The 19,516-nt window shown below is 39.1% G+C and overlaps 1 protein-coding gene across 4 annotated transcripts in view; it reads left to right on the forward strand.

Moving 5' to 3' along the window:
• The window catches only part of MLLT3 (MLLT3 super elongation complex subunit), a 119,706-nt gene that overhangs the window by 68,902 nt on the left and 31,288 nt on the right, over positions 1 to 19,516 (forward strand). For 3 of the 4 annotated variants that reach the window (XM_051801446.1, XM_051801450.1, XM_051801448.1), the window contains 2 exons: positions 6,761 to 6,880; positions 13,646 to 14,254. In XM_051801446.1, the coding sequence (XP_051657406.1) occupies positions 6,761 to 6,880; positions 13,646 to 14,254 (729 nt within the window). The remainder of the gene's footprint in view (positions 1 to 6,760; positions 6,881 to 13,645; positions 14,255 to 19,516) is intronic. The other variant, XM_051801449.1, reaches the window with a different exon arrangement.

Raw genomic sequence — 19,516 nt, forward strand, 5'->3', positions numbered from 1 at the left:
AGGACCAACTTCCATGGAACATTTTAAGACTGTTCCTCATTCTTTGTGTTACCAGGATCTGAAAAGCAAAGTTTTTGTTTTGAAAGTGATTTGTTCTTGATGGGTACATAGGTACTCCAAGCTGCCAAACATCCATTGGTAGATATGTTGTTTTCAGAATATTGTTGTTGTTGTTTGTTCATTTGTTTGTTTTTGTTGGTTTTGTTTGGGGTTTTTTTGTGTGAAGACTTCTGATTCAATTTATTACAAGGTATTACAGTTCCATAATTTTTTCCCAGATTGCTGGAAAAGAAATAGAGGAAGAGGGATCCTGATTATATTATGATAATTTGTAGTGCACAGTTGTTGTTCCCTGATCCCTTCCTTTGTTCAACCGTGCATGGAACTGCATAAATTAAATGCACAACAGTTTTTCTTTCTGTAGCACTCAGTTGCCTTGACTAGCAAATTGGAATACTCCTAGAACACTCTGAAGGGAAACTTTTTGCAAGGGCATGTAGTGTTATGACAAAGGAGAATGGCTTCAAACTGAAGGAAGGTAGGTTTAAATTAGATGTTAGGAAGAAATTCTTTACTGTGAGGGCGGTGAGGCACTGGAACATGTTGCCCAGGGAAGTTGTGGATGCCCCATCCCCGGGAGTTTTCAAGGCCAGGTTGGATGGGGTTCTGACCAACCTGGTCTAGTGAAAGGTGTCCTTACCCACAGCAGGGGGGTTGGAACTAGATGATCTTTAAGGTCCTTCTAACCCAAACCATTCTGTAATTCTTAAGATGCCAGCAGCTCAGGTATTATGGAGACTGGCCACTTCAGGTTGATGGTTCCTAGCTAGAATGTGAATAACAGTGGGTTTTCTCTATGCACAGGTTTTTTTGGGGGAAGAATAGATCTTCCTTTGCTCTTGCCCAGGAAGTTATCTTACATTTAAAGCAAATGGTAGACAAAGGTCTTAAATACAAACTCAATAGCTGAAGGCTAGTGAAGTGAGTGTTTGGTGAACTAGAGGCAAGATACCACTACCAGCAGATCAATTAAGTTAACCAAAGAATGCATTTATGTAATGCTTTATTGGCACATATGACAAAAGAAGTATCTTTCTCTAGGCATGAAAGAAGTATTGGAGTTGGTAAGTTGTCTTACGCATCTGTCCATAATCACATTGTGAATAAAAATACTTCATGTACACTTGTGCATTTGCTCTGTGGTAGCTGTTTACCATAGAAAATAAGACAAGCAAGATATTCGTGTTATATTTAAATGCTGTGATTTAGTCTTACATTGTTTTCATGAATTTTTCTTATATATGTTATTAGGATGAGATCTTGTTGAGCTAAAACTTGTACAGAATGGCTTATTAGTGGCGGTCTAGGAAACCTCCCAGTTACAGTGTAAGCCAGAAGACAAAATTAAGAAAGGTAATTTTCTCTTGTCCAAGTTTAGTGTTGTGTGTTAAGCAGCTACCCGCACTAATAATGGCATTTTAGTTTCACAGAGAAAGAGAGATGGAGTGTGGCTCCTTCCATGTCCAGTGTGCATTATTAAAATAACTGTCCTCCCAGTAAAGCAGTCTTTGGTGTTGTGGGAACAGAGGGACTTTGTGGCAGGACAGGGAAAAGCATCAGTGGGTATCTGTGTTTTCTTCTGGTTTTGTCCAGTCACATCAAGCAGTTAGCCCATTGCAGTGCTGCTATTGGCCTGGTTTCTCTGTTGTGACTGGCATCCTCTGCAGTGTTGACATCATCTCTCCATCTTCACTAAGATGAAGGGTGGCTTTCTTGGGAGCTCACCTCACCTGCTGAATGAGCTTCTGAATGCCTTATGGAACAGTTCATCAAGCCTTTTTTTCTTTTTCCGAAATATCTTCTAAACCAATAGTTATGCTTGTATGGTGGAACTTCTGGACAGCAGAGAATGATTTTGGAAAGATATTATCCATATATTATTTGTGAACTTGCTGAGAGTTTACTCGATCCCACTGAATCTTTAATGAAGACATTAAACATTGTGGACTAAGTGTTGATCCTGGAGGGATGCTAGTAGTCACTGGCCTCTAACTGGACCTCCCACAGCTTAAGAGAGTAACTTGAGTCCAGCAGTCCAGATAGTTCTGCACTCATCTAATGATCCATTTCTCCAGTCTGTATCTCATAGATCTGTCTGTAAGTTGGGCAAGACTTTTCTTGTTGATTCTTCACATTTTTGTCCTTCCAGTGGCTGAAAGTGGCTTCCAGGAGGATTTTCTCCATCTTTTTCCTGGGGACTGAAATGAGACTGATGGGAGTCTTGTTCCATGAATCTTACTTCTTGAAGATGGGTGTGATGTTTATCTTTCTGAATATGAAGGTTTTGGAGATGATAGAGAACTGTCTTTCACTGGTGCTGCCAGCTCCTTCAATACCCCTGTTTGCATCCGGTGTCCCTGTGGATGAAGTGCCACCTAACTCAACACTTCTGTCTTGTGAGTACTGACTCACTGCCACAGACACTATGAGGAATGCTTGATTACCTTGGAGGCCTGAGGAAGTAAGATCTTATTGTGAAAACAGAGGCTAAACCAAGATTGACCACATAAGCCATGGGGTCTCTTGCCACATTGAACAGTGGGCTCACATTTTCTCTAGTCTTCCTTTTACATCCTGTCTGGTTTTAGAAGCGTTTTTTTTTATCAGTCCCTTCATGTAATATTAGTTGCTTCCTACGGGTGCAAGGAATTTCCATTCATGAGGATTATGAAGTTTCCACTAACAGTTAAATTTAAGATATATTTTTTTTAAATTGAATTTTAAGCAAAATGGAAAACCCAATGTGGATATGTAGCAGCATAGAATATCTTAAGTTGGAAGGGGGATCTTTAAGGATTGTCAGGTGGAACTCCATACGCTCCTCATAGGACTACCTAAAACTAAACCATATTACTAAGAGCATCATCCAGACTCTGCTAGAACTCTGTCAGGCTTGGTGCCATGACCACCTCCCCGGGGAGTCTGTTGGAGTGCCTGACCAACCAGTAAAGAACCTTTTCCTGATGTCCAGTCTGAACTTCTTCTGATACAACTTCATTCCATTTTCTTATGTCCTGTTGCTGCTCACTAGAGAGATCAGCAGCTCCCCCTCTGCTGCCTCCCTTGACGAAGGTGTAGGCTGCAGTGGAGTCACTCCTCAGCCTTTTCTTCTCCAAACTGAACAAGCCAAGTGGTGTCAAGCTGCTCCTTGTAATTCTTGCCCTTGAGGCCTTTCACAACCCTAGTCTCCCTTCTCTGGGCACACTAATAGCAATGACCTCCTGGTACTGAGGTGCCCACAGCTGCACACGGGATTTAAGGTGAGGCTGCACTTGTGCAGAGTAGACTGAGACAGTCACCTCCCTCGACATGTTTCTCAGTACAACGTATTCTGCAATTGCTGTATTTGTACCCTGGTATTAAACTGTGAAACTAACTGTTTTCTCTTGGCCATCTTTCTAATCCTTATCCAGGAGCATGTACCCTAATCCACACATTTTTTAAAACACTTAAGTCTTTGTGAGCAAGCACAACTAACTCTACTTTTACACATCCTATTACTGTCACCTCTGGCCTCATCAAAGATAAGCTGTGAGATTAGGTATACCTCTACTCTACTCAAATATAGTCAAGCAGAATCTTTGACGGAACAGCAAAGCTGTAACTAGAATTTCATGCTTTGCATACTGGTGAATTCAGAGTGTGATTACATGACTCTAAATTGATTGTTTAAAGACCAACCATCTCATCTTGCTTTGCTGACACCAGCACTCATGTCTTATTCCACCAGTTTGTCTGATCCCACTGAGCTGTTGATTTGTAGAGGGGACTGAGGAGAAGAATTAATATTCCTGGGTCTTGTCACTGAAGTGATTCATTATGAGAGCAGCCAAGTACCAGCTGCAGGTGTTCTTGGGTGCCTGGCTTAAGCATGACCTGCAGCCATGTCCTCCCATCTATTGAGGTGTACTCCTCTTGACACCTCTAAGCTAGCAGGGAACTTACAGTACAGGTAGGAGGAAACAAGTAAAGTGCACATAGCAGGCTGTACAGGAGAGCTGCCGTGTTTTTGATGAACTTGCATTTTTGCTGCAGCAGTAGTGTCTTTCTGTGATACGCTCATTCCCACCTTTTCCTTCTTTGATGTAGCCTTGACTTAGTACAGCCACATACAGAGAGGCACATATTGCCAGTATGATAGTAGCAATGTGAACTGGAATTCCGTCTTACTGATTACACATTAAAATTTTGTATCTATAGTTGCTGTTTTTCATGGGGTTTATAATGAAATAACAGGCTGCTGCAGGATTCAATACAACAAAACTTTTAGGGATCAAGGTTTGGTATGTCCAGATTTTGTTTTCTAAAAGCTGTATGGGATTTACTTTCTTTTTGTGTGTAACTAGATTTGCCAAATCAGACCTCACATGGTAGTAATGCTGTTCATCCCATCCCTGTAAATCTTTCTGTAAACTCTCGTCCTGTTTTGAAACACGGTCTGTAATATTAAGACTGTTAATTGTCCAAGTACTTGCCCAGAAACTGATATATCTTAGAAGTCTATAGCCTTTTTTAAAATGTCAGCTTCCTAAGAATGTCTGTGTATAATGATGAATATATAAGTATTCCCAAACTGTAATGTTTCTGAATTTTAAAAAGAAAATTTATGCAGTAGTTAAACCTCAGTTTATTTTAGTGACTCCAGAGACTTTTATGCTCCAGGGAGAAAATGGTAGCTTTCAACCCTAGGAGAAGGAACTTCTGGCAGAATTTTTTGTTTCTTTGCTTTTAATTTCAGGGCAGGGCAAACCCTGATCCTCCTGATTTTATTTCTGTTCCACATGGATATGTATCCTTTTGTCATATGAACAAAAGTATTTTGGGCAATAAAATATCTGCTTAAACTCTGAAATTAATGGATTCATTTATGTTTGCTTTTTCTGAAAGATGGTTTGATTTTATGCAAATGGTATGTTCTATTAAGTTTGTGGGATTAAAAAACATTACAGAATTCAATTTAAAGAACAATACTATTTAACTACCCATTTGACATCATCTATGGGAGTAAATAATGACACATTCATTTTCTCTGCTTTTGTGCAGGTTTATGGTATGTACATGTGGCTACAAATTTTCCTTGTGGCTGATTGTTCTTTGTTAGCTTGTGCCTTCTCCTACATTCAGCTGGGCTGAATACAACCAAAGCCCTTGGCAAGTTGAGGCTAAAAAGTATTCATCAGGCCAAAGGATCACTTATTGTAACTTAAAATAGCTAATAGCTGTCAACATTACCATGATTACAAGAAGTAGTGTTCATTCCTTTTGGACAGATGATTTTTCAGAGTTCTCGCTCTTGAGAGGTTCTGGTTTAGGTGTCTGAGAAATTGAAATGAAGAATTGGAGAAAACAGTTGTTATTTGCTCTGTGTGGGATCTTATGTCACAAAATGTTAGAATACATAACTTTTTTTTTTTTTTTTAAATTTTAATACATGAACGTACAGTCAAGGAAGAAAAACAACTTTATTGCCTTCTTCCTCTGCCTTTGCATTCTAGCTGCATTGTTGAAAACAGTCTGGTAAAAGTAAATTTTATTACCTAGGCATGTCCCTCAATATTCTCTAGGCTACCATACGATCTTCTGAACAAAGTTCTCTGCAAAAAGATTCATTTGGGGCAGTATTTAATTTTTTTTTTTAATTGAAATCCAGTCTTCAAGAAATTGGAGGCAGTAAAATATCATCCTAACTTAGAGAGGTAAAATGTGAAGTATACATATCTACATCCTAGATTTCCCAGTTTTGCAATTCCCATTTTTTTAATTAGTGTAATATGCATGAGGCGTGCAATGGGTCAGCTCATTCCTGACCCCTGAGTCAGAGGATGGTTTGGTTATCTGAAGAGACAAGGATAATCACACAGGATATCCACAAAACCAGTGTGACTTTGTACATGGGAACCTGTGGGAAGAGAGGGGTGTTTCCTTGCAGGTGCAGAGCTCTGCATCTTCTCTTCAGCTTTGCAGGGCTTGTCAGACAGCAGCTAAGATGTCTCTGGCCTTTAGTGCATTGAAACAATGGATAAATGAATAGCTGTGCTAGGAATCAGAGAAATCCAGGCACAGCAACACTGGAGCACAAGACAAGATTTTAGCTGAGTTTCTTTCAGATGGAAGGAATAATCTTTACATGTCTGGTAACTGCTCTGTGATGGCTGATTTATCTGTGGTTTCTGGAAGTGATCTGTTTGTACCTAAGAGTCTTTAAAATCAAGAGAGGGAGCTAGATTCTTTTTATAGCAAAATTACTGCTTGCTTAGCAGGCATACAGTTTATTTTCTGTACTCTAGATAACACAGAAGCTGAAATTAGAGACATACTGCTTTTATTTAAAACCTCAGGCTGTTTTTTACAGTGTATCTTTGTGGTGAGTTAACCTTGGCTAAGGGCTGAACTCCCAACCAGATGCTTGGTCATTCATTATGCCTCCTCAATAGGGCCAGGGGAGATAACAGGGTGGGAAAGCTCATAGGTTAGGATACAGATGAGAGATTGTTTACCAGTTAATGTCATGGGCAAAACAAACTCTACTTGGGGTTAACAGTGTGGTTTCATTAACCCATCCCATACTGAGAAGAAATATGGATACTGTTTGTTGGACTTTAATTCTTCTACCAGTGAGATTTGTTAGTTCTTAGGCAGGCGAGACTCTCTCTGTTCTTGTTGTTAATGTTTGATTGACGTGCTTTTTGTCTTGCAACAGATCATGGTAATGTCAGATGGAACATCATTCTCTTCAGGACAGAGCCTTCATCTCCCCAGCCTTCCTAGTAACTCCCTGTCTTTTTCTGAAGCGAAGAAGAAGTCATCTCATGGGCCAAAGGTGAATCTTATTTTGCTAGAAGACACTTCAGCTAGTGGTGCTTTTCCTGGAAATTACCTTGAGAGGGAAAAAGATTTCTAGTTATTTTTGCAATCTTTCCTATGATAGCAGGTCTTGATATTTCTTTGCTGTGAACTTACTGTATGCCACATCAAAATACTGCAGGACAAGAGTGGCTGTGGAACAAGTGCCAGTTAAAGTTTTCTGGTTTTTGTACTTGTGCAATTGTTTTCCTCCTTTTCCAAAAGGAATTGTAATGGTCTGTTGTAGTATTAGGCGATTCTGGTAGAGGAAGTGTGATCTGCAGAAATGTAAATATGAAATAATAGTATAATAATAATATCTTTTATTAATCTCTTTTATAGATAATTGTGTAGAGTGAAACTTGAAGTTGTATTATTTAGGATTATTAATTTTTTTAAATTTCAGGGGTTAATTCTTTACTAGATTTTTCAAAGACAGCAGCGTGTCATCAGTCTGTAGGAAATCAAATTGAATCCCCAACCCTAGAACGTGGTAAAAAGGTATAATCTCAGGAACCTTCTGAGTAATACAAATGGACCTTTCCAAAACAGCAGAAAATTTCTTCAGTTTGACAAAATTAATTGGGAAATATGGGAAAATAAAGAGCAACTTGTTGTTTATTCAAGTGAGAAATGCAACACAGTGGACTGCTTCGTAAGTGAATGAACATATAAGCCTTTTCTCCATTCTGTTAAATTGTTTGGGGTTTTTTTCATAGCGTCTTTTCGATTTGAAATATCTTACTTAATCTTGCAATGCATGTATTGCAAGGGGCAATACCTGTTTTTATTAATAACTTTCATGTTCAGTGTCTTTGCCAAATCTCATACCATGCACGAATTGTCAGGTAATAAACTAGGCGTATGCCTAAGACAGGATAGTGAGGATACATAGTAAGTAAGCACAAGTGAAAAGTGTTTTCTGGCATCTCTCTGCCTGGTTTGCATTATATTTCAGTGCCTCGCAATCTCTAATGTAGGTGGCTGTGCACCATTTAAAGCATGTGTGAAAGTATGGTTGTGTTCCTAAGAAGAAACTGAAGTCTAATATGAGGGTTAGACTGAAGGTGCTTCCTTTGGCATGCTAAAATGACTGCTTAATTCCTCAAAGGAAGGCACCTGGCTACACCACGTGTGGAAGCAAGGTGCTGTTGGTTAGATTAGGATGTATCTTCATCTCATTGGATACCAAAGATAAGGTACTTCAACACTTTACCATCTATAATGGGGGTTCTTGTGAGGTTGTGTAGGTAGCTCTCTAGAGTTCAGTTTCAAATGACTTCTTAAGATTCAGCTGATTTTTTGTTTATTTTAATGGAGATGGTATTAGTAAGCCGCAGTATTTTGATTCTTAAAAAAATCTCTAATCTTGAAAATAGAGAGGACAGGCAGAAATATAAGAACTTACTGTATGCATTTTTTCAGATTTAAAAATAGCTGCAAACTAGCTACGAATACTTCTGTTGCTTCTAAATCAGTTATATTACTGTGTCTGTTCATATTTATGTGAATACTACATGCACAGAATACAGAGAAGCCGCTTGATTAGGGTTTTTTTGGGAATGATCATGTCTTTTGGAATGAGCTTTTACTGTCAGTGCAGTGAAGTGAGATTCATTTTTATAAACGGAGAAAACAAAAGCTCTTATTCCTGCTTGTGACCAGAAGAAACATAAGTTGTTTCATGCTCCCCCTTTTGGATTTTTCTGTCTAACTAGAGAGCTTTGTAGTTCTCCATCTTCTTCTTATTCTTCTGATGTCATTGTTGTGTCATTGGTCATAACAATTTGGTGGCTTGGGCTAAACTGAAGTCTGGAAAGCTTTGTAAACATGTGAGCAGCAGGTAAATGAATCTCCTACCCTCCAGTATTTGCGGAGGCTTTCAGAATGTTTGTTTTCCTTTTTTTTTTTTTTCCAAATCAGTTTGTGTTGTTCTTCAATAATAAACACATTTGTATTCAATAGGAACCTGAATTTCCTTGATCAAGGAATTACTTTTAGATATCTTCCTCCTCTTTTCCTCTAAAGAGCAGTAGGCATATATGACACTAGTTGTAGTCCATTGACTTAAGATGGACGCATTATTTCAATAAACATAATTTTTTTAAATTAGAAATGAAAATAAGGCACATTATTATGGTCACTACTACTAAATTTGTAGTTTAAACTCAGAGTACAGTACACTGACAAGGCCATGCCAATGTGCTCAATTTAATGACTTCATAAAATTTAATGAACTGCCCCTGCCCCTCTGCCTTCTCCCCCCCACCCTGCCTCTCCCAAGTGCTCCATTTGCTAATTAGGTTCCTAATGTCTGTTAGTAGATGAGGAGGTTTGCGGTGGTTTCCAGACGTTACTGCTTATTCAAACTCATGTTAAACCAAATTGGGAATTACATTTTGTGAAGAAAAGTAAAAATCCAACCCTGCAATATATACAGAGTTCAACACCATTTTTTGCCCTGTAGTTACAGAATTGTTTTAATCTGCAAATGTGTTACCTATTGAGCAGCATTCATGTGTCTCTCAGATTTACAGGACAATGTATTCTGTGATTTAAACTTAATATCATGAGCTCATTAAGAAATACAACAAACATGACAAACTGGGTCGGTCCCCTTTGCCCAGACTAGTTTATCATATGAATTCACTTACTTATTCACTGCTCAAGTCATAAAGTTTCATAATTTATAACCTGTAACTCTTAATCCATGCACTTGTGATACATAAAAAACTGAAATCAGTTACCTAGCTGAGAGTGAGAGTGCTTCTCCTTCCTCATCTGTCACATTGCAGGCATCCCCTATATCACAGTGGGAAGCATGAAAGTCTGAGCAGTACTGCTGGTAATGAATCAACTTCAAAAACTGGGGGTTTTTTTTGTAAACCAATGTTTGATGTCTTCCAGATTGGATGTTTGGCCTATGTAATTTCTATGAGTTAGTAGATTCTGATGAAACTGCCAAAGATGAGGAGACAGTGATTTCCAGGTATCATGGCAGCATAATGGCTCTTTAGCTCTTTCTGGCCATTTGCCCTGCCTACAATATGTAGTCTGCTCCCAGAATGCATCTCAGGCCTTAGCATGAACTGTGTTGGCCAGAATCTGAGCAGGAGCTGAGTATAACAGTCTCAGTAGCACGATTTTTCTCTGCTGGTAAAACTTAAGATTTTTATCATGCTTTCTAAAATACTTATTTTTAAAGCTATGTTAGCCCCTTTCATAGAGCAGTGCTATATGTCTTAAAGTACTTCATGTATTTAGTGTTACTTGGCTTAAGAAAGGAAAATATGTGCAGATATTTTAACATGCATATGATCCTCTGTATTATTCTTTTGGTGTTTGATATGCGAGTCATCAAAGTAACATTCACTTGGGTTGCTTCGGTATTTGATGAATACCTAAATGTAAGCTGTGGTATGCAAATATATTACCTGTCAAAACCCTACCATCTCAATTTTTTACATGAACTTGAGAACAGACTGTTTTATTTGTCCCTCTTAGTAGAAATACTTAACTTACTTCTTGCAGCACAGCTTAAGGTGGGAAGGAAAAGAAACATTTAAACACCGTTAGATTTTGATAAATAAGAAAATGGTTTGAAAGTACATTCTGATTTTCAGCAAGATCTATGCTGTACGAGATATGAAAAATTAGCCACTTTTCATCCCCACCAGCCTTCCACATCCATTATTAGGTTTGAAATAATTTACCATTGAGTATAATTTGACTTTTTTTCTGTCTTCAAATTTTATGTTCCTTTTGCTGTTTCCTTTATGTCATTATTGGCTTCTGTTTGGGTAATTGCAGAAATTTAGGAAATAAGAAAATGTGCTTTTTTTTACTTAGAGAATGAATGCAGATGTAAATTCAATGGGTTGGCCATCTTAATGAAAGGGTAACTCTGAGAGACCATGTGAGAATGATGTATAAATGTCTGTATTATAAGTACATCAAATACTTGTACTATGATTTCTATGAAAACATCAGCTTCCATGTTGCAGAAGGGGAGAGAAGTCCAGTTGTAAAATTGAGAAGACTAGATCTCAAGTTCCTGTTGATTTTAATGCTACTCTACCCCAGGGCTGTGGTCTCATCTCCTGGAAAACCTCTAAAATGAGACTGTCCTTTGAAGCAATTTAAAATAACGTGTTAAGGAGAGGAGTAAGAAAAATAAGGACTCCATCTAGTTTAGGAATGGTACGTGTTTTATTCCTCCCCAGGGCAACACTTACAGTTCTGGCATGATAGAGCAAGATGTGATGCTAAATACATTAATCATATGTCAAACTTTGGTGCTGAGCATCAGACAAAGTAGACAAGTTTTTTTTTTTTAAATTTTAAAGAGAAACACCTGAAAAGGAGTTATGACTAAAGTAAAACATCTCAAGGAATGATTAGTGTAATTGAATAATTTGTGCAGCACTGTGTGAAAACTCAGTGTTTCACTAAATAAGATATTGAGAAGGGAAGAACACTTCAAAATAATTATTTTTACTTAATTGTTTCCACCTCTTGCTACAGAGAAGGGAGATACTGCAGTTCTTGCACAAGTTTTATGTGTAAACTATTCAGGTCCTACAGCATTAATTACTGGCTTAACACATCCTGACTGAACAAATTAGAAGTAGCTATCTACTATTAGTGGGTGTAGTCTCAGTCTTCTCTAATTGACACCACTTCCATTAAGCAGGTTAATTTTGCTTTGTTTTCTTGTGTAGTTTTTTTTTTTTTTTCTTAGAGCAGTTCTACTGCATCCATTATTTTAAAATTAGACAGCCCTCAGAAGGATGAGGCTGGCCATGTCCTGCTTTGGTCCTTTATGTTCCACCACACTTCTGCTGTCCCATCTACATTGTAGGTAAAAGGGTGGTTAAGTAAAGATAAAGTGAAATATGTTTTCTCTTCTGTTGCTTTGTAAATCTGTGGCAGATTTACAGCCAGATATACCATATTTAGATACACTTCTGTTCTAGGTAAAGGAAAAAGAAATCAGTGGGTATATGCAATGCATATTGAAGTGTTGCCTAAAGATTGAGAGCAGAAAAAATTCCAGGCAAATTTAGTAGAGATAGATAATAGAGCAGGTCTTTAATGAAGGCCTTCTGGTGCAAAGAGTACAGAAAAGGTGTGCCCTGTGTCCAGGCGTTCCACAATTTATGGTCTGATCCAAGAACCACCCACCCCCAGGTCTGCCCCCTGGGCACACCTCCCCAGAAATTGAGTTGGAGGTCCTAAGACCCCTTTCTTCCTCATCTTCCTCTTCTTCACATCATGTTCTGTTTTTGGAGTTTCTCCAAGGTTCCAGGCTTGAAGGTTGCTTTGACTATGATGGTATCTTGTTTTTGAGGCCTGGGGTCTAAATGTTCTTAAACTGGAGGTGTTTAGTACAGTCCTACCTTGATGGGAGCCTAAACAAGCCTGAAGAATTTAGAAAATTTGATATGAAATGGGGGAATAGGGTTTAGTGACTGTTAACTACCATTCTAAAGTATGACGACTATACAGCTACATTAAAATCTACAAAAGCTAAAAATCCTAAAAATTCAAAGGCATGAAAGTGTTTCTCTAAGTTTCTTGCATGCTAGGCAACATATAGATAGAAATGCTTATAATCAGTTTAGAAGAAAGTAAGCAAGCCACATAGACTTCTTGACCATGCATTCCTGCAAATTGAAATGTCACTTTGCAGGTTGGAAGTAATATGAAAATGAAACTTGTCTTATAGAGAGTGCAACAGGTGTTTAGGACAGTACAGTTAGTCTACTGGCTGCTTTTGCAATACCAAAAGCCCACTTCTGGCAGTTTCAGTGCAAGTGGGCAGTGCAGAACTATTCTTGTCTCTTGAAAATTCTGGGTGTTAATTCTCAGAAGAAAGGATCCCATATGACCCATTATGAATAGTTCCTTTATTGCTGGTTCCTTCATTCTCAGTTCCCTTATTATCAGTTATAGCTGCAGATCACCACTTTCCTTGCCATTTCAACTTTTCAGATTCAGATACTGCTTTTCTTTTTCTGGTTTTTCCTGTCTTATAGAACCTCAAAGTCATCACCTTCTCAGAAACACTTCTCACTTTTTAAATTTTAAAAAAATGCATTCAAATGCTAAGCAGAAACATGAGCAAATATATAAAGAAGAAAGCTTTTTTAGTAAAGGAAGTTTTCCATAAAAAGACATTAACTATTGGCTGTCCAATCAAATCTTCTATAGCTGGGCTGGACCCAGAGTCATCATTGTGTATAAGGAAAAGGATCTGGCAAAAGCTGGAGAGAGGATCACAGAAGAGAAGTCAAACTTTGCCTGAAATGTCATCAAGAGCACATGTTTTGCTCTGATTGTGCAGTAGTTCTGTTGATGTCATATGGTTCATATCATCATTTTTCCTTATAATTTTTTCTGATAGCTAACGGTGATGGTAAACATTCATAGACTGCTTTTATGTTCATCTTATGAGGTTTCTTAAAAAAACATGTATAATGCATAAGATAAAAACTAACTTATCTTGCAGATATTGTTAAGCAGTGGTAACTGCTCACGTTTTACCACTTTGTTTGTTTGACCAAAATGTTGGGGGTTGTATCTATTCTTATGTAGGTATTTCTGGTTTTCCATCTGCAGTTCCAGGTTTTGAATTCATATTCAGTATGGAATCCTATGTCCATATTGTGTCTGCTTTTTGAGCCTTTAAGGTTTCTTTCTTTTTTATTCTTCAGTAAAATTTTGCCTCTCCTTTTTGCAGGACCCAACTAGGATTCTAAACACAAATAGCAGCAGCAGCAGTAGTAACAGTTTTTCAAAGACCCACAAGTTAACAAAGGAGCACAAAGAAAAATCTTCTAAAGACTCAAAAGAACATAAAAGTGCCTTCAAAGAACCTTCCAGGGAACATAACAAATCTTCCAAAGAATCCTCTAAGAAACCCAAAGAAAACAAACCACTAAAAGATGAAAAAATGGTTCCTAAGATGGCCTTCAAGGAACCCAAACCCATGTCCAAGGAGCCAAAATCTGAAAACACCCCAATCCTTGCCATAACTTGTGGGCAGCAGCAAGAAAAGAAGACTCTTACAAAAAAGCCCTCTGTGCTGGACTCTGATGAACCTTCTGCAAAAAAAAGAAAAAAAAACAGCTCGGATTCGTTATTTAAAAGTTTTTCTAGCGCCCCACCACTGATTCTTACTTGTTCAGCTGACAAAAAACAGGCAAAGGATAAATCTCAACTCAAAGTGGGGAGAGTCAAAGTTGAAAATGATGCACTGGAAGGGAAGACGCCTACTCTGCCGCCTTTTGATGATATTGTAGATCCCAGTGATTCTGATGTGGAGGAAAACACGTCCTCCAAATCTGAAGTAAGTGATTGATTGGTTTTGCTTAACATATGTTGAGTGTTCCTAGTCTTTGGAATTGTGTGTCATATTTGTGTTTTCCAGTTCCTTTCTCCTGTCTAATGGTAGATTATCCATACTGAAGGAAGTTGATTGGGATGTTCAAACTTGATGCACGTTCTGGTTGAATTGTATTGCCTATTTAAGTCAATTAATAAATGTCAACATTATGATGAATGAGCATATGGGAGCTGACTATAAACAATACTGCTTTTTTGAGGCTCTTTTGCATTTCATGCTTCTTTTGAGACAAAAGGAAAGGGTTTATTTCACACTCTAAATCTTCGGTTTGAGGTGTTAGAGAATTCAGTAAATCCAGGAAAGGATTGCAGTTATATTGGAGTTACTTGTTATTTTTTTGCTAAAAGAGGCAGTTCTGTGAACCATGTCACTTTTGTGGAGGAGGAGTTCCTAGGATATCACTCTGATGAGGAGAATCTATCCAAAATAGCAGGCTTACCAAGAAGAAAGACTGTTTTTTATGGCAATTTGCTTTTCTGAAAATATTTGTGTACTCTGCCTGCTCATTTTTTTCAAGTATGATTTGCTTTTGGTAATTAGGATTTTAATCATTCTCCTAGTAAACTTTAGTTTTCAGAAGCATCTTTTATAGAGACATGGGTAGAGAAGGAGAGGTGTGATAGAAGCCTTGTATGGTGCCATTGTCTTTGCTTATAGCTAGGGGTAGTGTGATAGAGAGGAATTCTTCCCTGCCTTGCCTGTTCAATTCTCTCATTTTTTTGTTTTCTGATTTGTGCCTCTGTTACTGTCATCAGATGCATAACCCTGCTTGCCCTCTTTGGAAGAGACAATAAATGCCCTGCTGTGGGGAGTTGTCAGCATTAGGTTTTTACTAAATAGAAACTACTCCCGAGGGAGAAAGTAATTTACTTCTGAAGTGACCTTTTAATGACTGGCCTCTTAGGGCATGCAAAGGCTGTAAAATTTAGAAGGTATGAAATAGGACAGGCGCTGCTTTACAGCATCACACTGGTGATGTTCTGTGTTTGGAGTGGCATTCTCATTATGGCTTAGAACTTAAACCAGTTTGTCTTTAAACCTGTACACTCTTGCTACCCTTGGTGTGAATTATTTTTTTCATGTCTTGAAAGAAGCTGAATCTTCTATTTTAATTTATGTCAGTATCCTTAAGACTAGCTACCTATCCTCAGTATTTAGAATAGATTTTTGGATTTCCTGTTTATTCAAATAGGTGCCATGTAGTGGTGCATATACTGTTACTGACAGCAGCAATTCTCCATTTTTTTTTCAAAGACAGAAGAATTGAGAGGAGCAACTGCAATGTAACTAGAATTTTACAAATGCAGGCTCTATAGAGGTGTGTCCTGTGTAGCAACTTACAGATGATACGTAATGGATATGGATGATACTTAAAACCAGTCCTTTTTAATTGCTGATACGTGTCTCCCTCTTTAGTGTCTTGCAACCTCTCACCCATTGCCAGTGGTGTAGTGGGTACACCTCTGTGTTTTTCACAGGCTGGCACAAATCCACTCCACTGCTGTTCATCCATCTGCAGTTGACCTGTAGAACCTAAGGATGTTCCTTAATTCTATACCAAAGCTCAAAAGCAGATTCAGTGTTTTCTAGGTCTGCAAACCACTGTTACTGACAGTGTAAACTACTGGACTCTGCTCCAAGAGAAGCAAATCCTACTGGTCGGGGCTCTTGTGTGTTTTAACATTGACATTCTGGGTCATGGAACACACATGGGAGGGTCAGTGTGGTCCCCATCTGAACAAGTGAAAAAGATGTCTGCCACTTTTGGACTTCGCTCCTTAATAAATCAGGCAGAGTATGGCTCCAGTCAGTGATGAGATACTATTTAGAAAGTCAACAATATACTTCAGTTTAAGAAAAACTAACCAGAAAACATGGAATAATTCCCTGAGGTGCCTGTGGATTCACATGATTGTTAGTGCTGTGGGAGAAAGAGCGGGGCAACCTGGTTAATGAGAGTCTTCAGAATTTCACAAAGAATTGTTCCTTCTACACTGTACTAGTTTTAATCAGGGAATCTAAGGAAAGGTTACACAGCCAAGCAGTGTAATAGAGGTAATTCTGTGTGTTGGAAAAAATAGGTTGAACTTTTTTGTATGTCTTGGTAAGTTTCTCAACATTTCAGGAAAAGAAGTAAATTTTACAGCTAGATCCAAAAATGGTATATCCTGTAAATATATTCATATTAAATAAAAAAAAGGTGAAAAGTTACAACTTTACATAGAGAGTAATGGAAGTGAAAGTGTGATAGTGCTTTTGCTATACAGAAACAGTTATTTCAGGTCTATTAAGCTTTATGATATTAACCAACATAGTTGCCCAAAGCTGGGAAGATGCTTCTTCAGTGACATGTCCTGGCATAATGCTGTAAAATTCAGTCAAATGTTATTTCTTACTCTGGTGCAGTTACAGTGGTGGCTATCGTAGCACAGACGAACAAAGAATGTATCATTATATGGGAGTATATTCCTTAGTAGAGTATCCAGATTTATTCCTAAAATGTCTTTAAAAAAGCAAAACCTCAATACCCAATTCAGCAAATTTGGATTAGATATAATAAATCACGTTACAAATCAATACCTAAAAGAAAATTGTTAGGATACTACAAAAGTATTAACTTTGACTCAAGTGCATTTTTATGACATAGTGCAAACCTAATACTGTATGGATTGTTGTAATGAAATTATGAATAATTTTGCTAAGAATTTTGTAGTTTCTTCAGTAAGGGATGGTCTCATTCTGAAATATACATGTCCTGATATGATGACTGTTCTCTTTATTGGTACTAACTCACATGCATAACTTTGCATATCAAACATGATAAATTTGTAATAAAAGGTGCAATGTAGAGCTGAGGACTTTCTGCAAACCAAGTTTCTTTACTGTTGCTGGTCCCACTGAAGAATTTTTGGAGTTAGAGGTAGTCCATGTCAATTGCAGAGGCTGGGTTTGAGATTTTAAAATAAGGATGACATTCTGAGAAGTCCTCATGGTAAAGGAATCTTACAAACATCATTAAACAGAGGTACTGTTTCTCTGGGTGGGTGCTACAGGATGGCAATACTGCTGCTCCCCCGGTTTCCTTGGATATAACCCCTGTTCGGTGATTTGGGGTGGGATGTATCATATCAATTAATGGGCTTGAATTTCAGACAGAAAAGCAGAGTGCACTCAACTCTTCTCAGTACTAGCATCATGCTCTACCTAGTTCTGGGCATTCAGACTTGAAATACTGGCCTTTGTCTTAGAGTGGAGGGAGTAGAGGTTTAGCATCCTCTGAGAGAGGTGCATTACTCTGTGTGGTAGAGCGTGTCTGCCAATGGTTAATCGACCCTCTGAGCACTCCCTTAAAATTCACCTTTCAGAGTCCTGATAGTTTAGCGAGGTGTTGCCTCAAGGGCATTTCAGAAAGCCAGACACTGTCCCCTGATGTCCTGGAGTCAGTCCCTTTGTGAGCTTCAAATGCCTTTGTAAAATCCAATGGAAATGAAGGGAATCATACCCTTGCTTAGTGATAAACTTTCTGCCCTGGTTTAATAGCCTTTCTGTGTGTGACTCAATGACTAAGAACACATAAGGTCATTCTTCTGTGGTCTGTTTGGCATACGCTGTAGTGTGGTTCACTGTTGTATTTATTTTAACTTATATTTTCTGTTGACTTGGAGCTGTTGGCCAGTGAAACAAGTGTCCATTTATCTTCATGCTGCTTTATTAAGTATCACTTTTGAAATACATCTGTGATTTCAGTGTGTTGTACTTCAGTAATAGTGATAGACTTGGTGTTCAAAAGAGTGTGGAGTCTTTTTTGAGTCTATGAGCTAGCAAAGCTCTTCGGTAGCAACAGGTATACTCAAAAATCACACAGGCTGAAAAACTATTTTACTGGCTTAGGTATGAAGCATGCTGTCATGGTTTGAGATAGCCTCAAAATTCAATCCCCTAGCTCCATTCCCCCTCCCACATCTCAACCTAATGTGAGATGGGTTTTTCCAGACAAAACACACCAGACACAAAGTGGGGGAAAGGGAATATATTACAATGACTGTACAAATAAATACCATATCACATTATACACATGATCACAAACTATCTCTACCATGACATATAGTATTTACAGTGGATCAGATCTCTTCTCCCCTCCAAATAAAAGTCCAGGAGGGAAAGAAGGACAGATCCCTTCCAGTCCTTAAGCAGCAGCATCTTCTGAGGCAGCAGTCTGTCTGTCTTCTCCACATGCAGCAGCTGATAGCTGGATTTCTGCCAGCACTCACGAGGGAGGTATCCAACCTCTCTCGGCCCCATCGCCTCCAACCGAGGGGTCTTCCGTGGGCTTCGTAACCCCAGACAAGGTCGTATCACCACGTCATATCACGAAGACACAGGGGGGTCTTCGTGACGGTCTGGTACCTCTTGCAGGGCCTCTGTGCCCTGTCTCTCAGGCTGCCACCGTGGCAGCAGTGTGAGGGGGGGAGCCAAGGTCAACTCCCCCCGCATTCCTCTGGCCGTCCCGGTCCAGCTCCGGGACATCTTTTGAGCTTCTTAGCTCCTCTCTCTCTCCGGTGCTGCATGTCCAAAACTGCTCTCCAAAATAGGAGTCCATGTCCCTCTTCTCCAAGAGGGGTCTCAAGGGAGTTTTAGGGGATCTGGTACAGTCTTACCCCCAGAACTCTGTCTCTCAGGCTGCTGGCTCTCTTTTTCCCGGCTCTCCTTCCAGGAGTCCTTTCTCTGGTGCTGCATGTTGTTTCTGCTGCTCCTTCAGTTCAGGTTCTTATCTCCTGGCTCTCTGCCACGGTTTCTCCGGCCAGTGCTGGCTGCTGCTCTGCGCCCATGGAGAAAACATCTCCCGGCATACTACAGACACTTAGTCCAGCCTAGCACTGTTCCAGGTCTTTGCAGTTCCCCCCCAGCCAGGGGCTGGGAGGCCCCAGGGGGCCCAAGGGGCTCAGAGCCCCTTCCTCGTGGCTCTACAACATGACCACCTCTCTACAACAACCAAACTACAACTCCTCTCTTCCGGTGAGCTTGTGGAATGTTGACATCTTTGCAGGAGCGCCCATTGGACAGAACTTCAAAACTTCCAGGGGTTTCCACCCCTTGGGGTCTACCACTTTCCTTAGCCTCTGGGGGAAAACAAGATCCAAACCGCTACACATGCAAAGTTAAGGTACAGAGTGAAAGCATGCAAATTTGTGATTTTATTGAGAC

This window comes from Manacus candei, unplaced genomic scaffold (assembly GCF_025592945.1).
Source record: "Manacus candei isolate 608988 ecotype Guabito, Panama unplaced genomic scaffold, ASM2559294v1 h1tg000051l, whole genome shotgun sequence".
Classification (NCBI taxonomy): Eukaryota; Metazoa; Chordata; class Aves; order Passeriformes; family Pipridae; genus Manacus; species Manacus candei.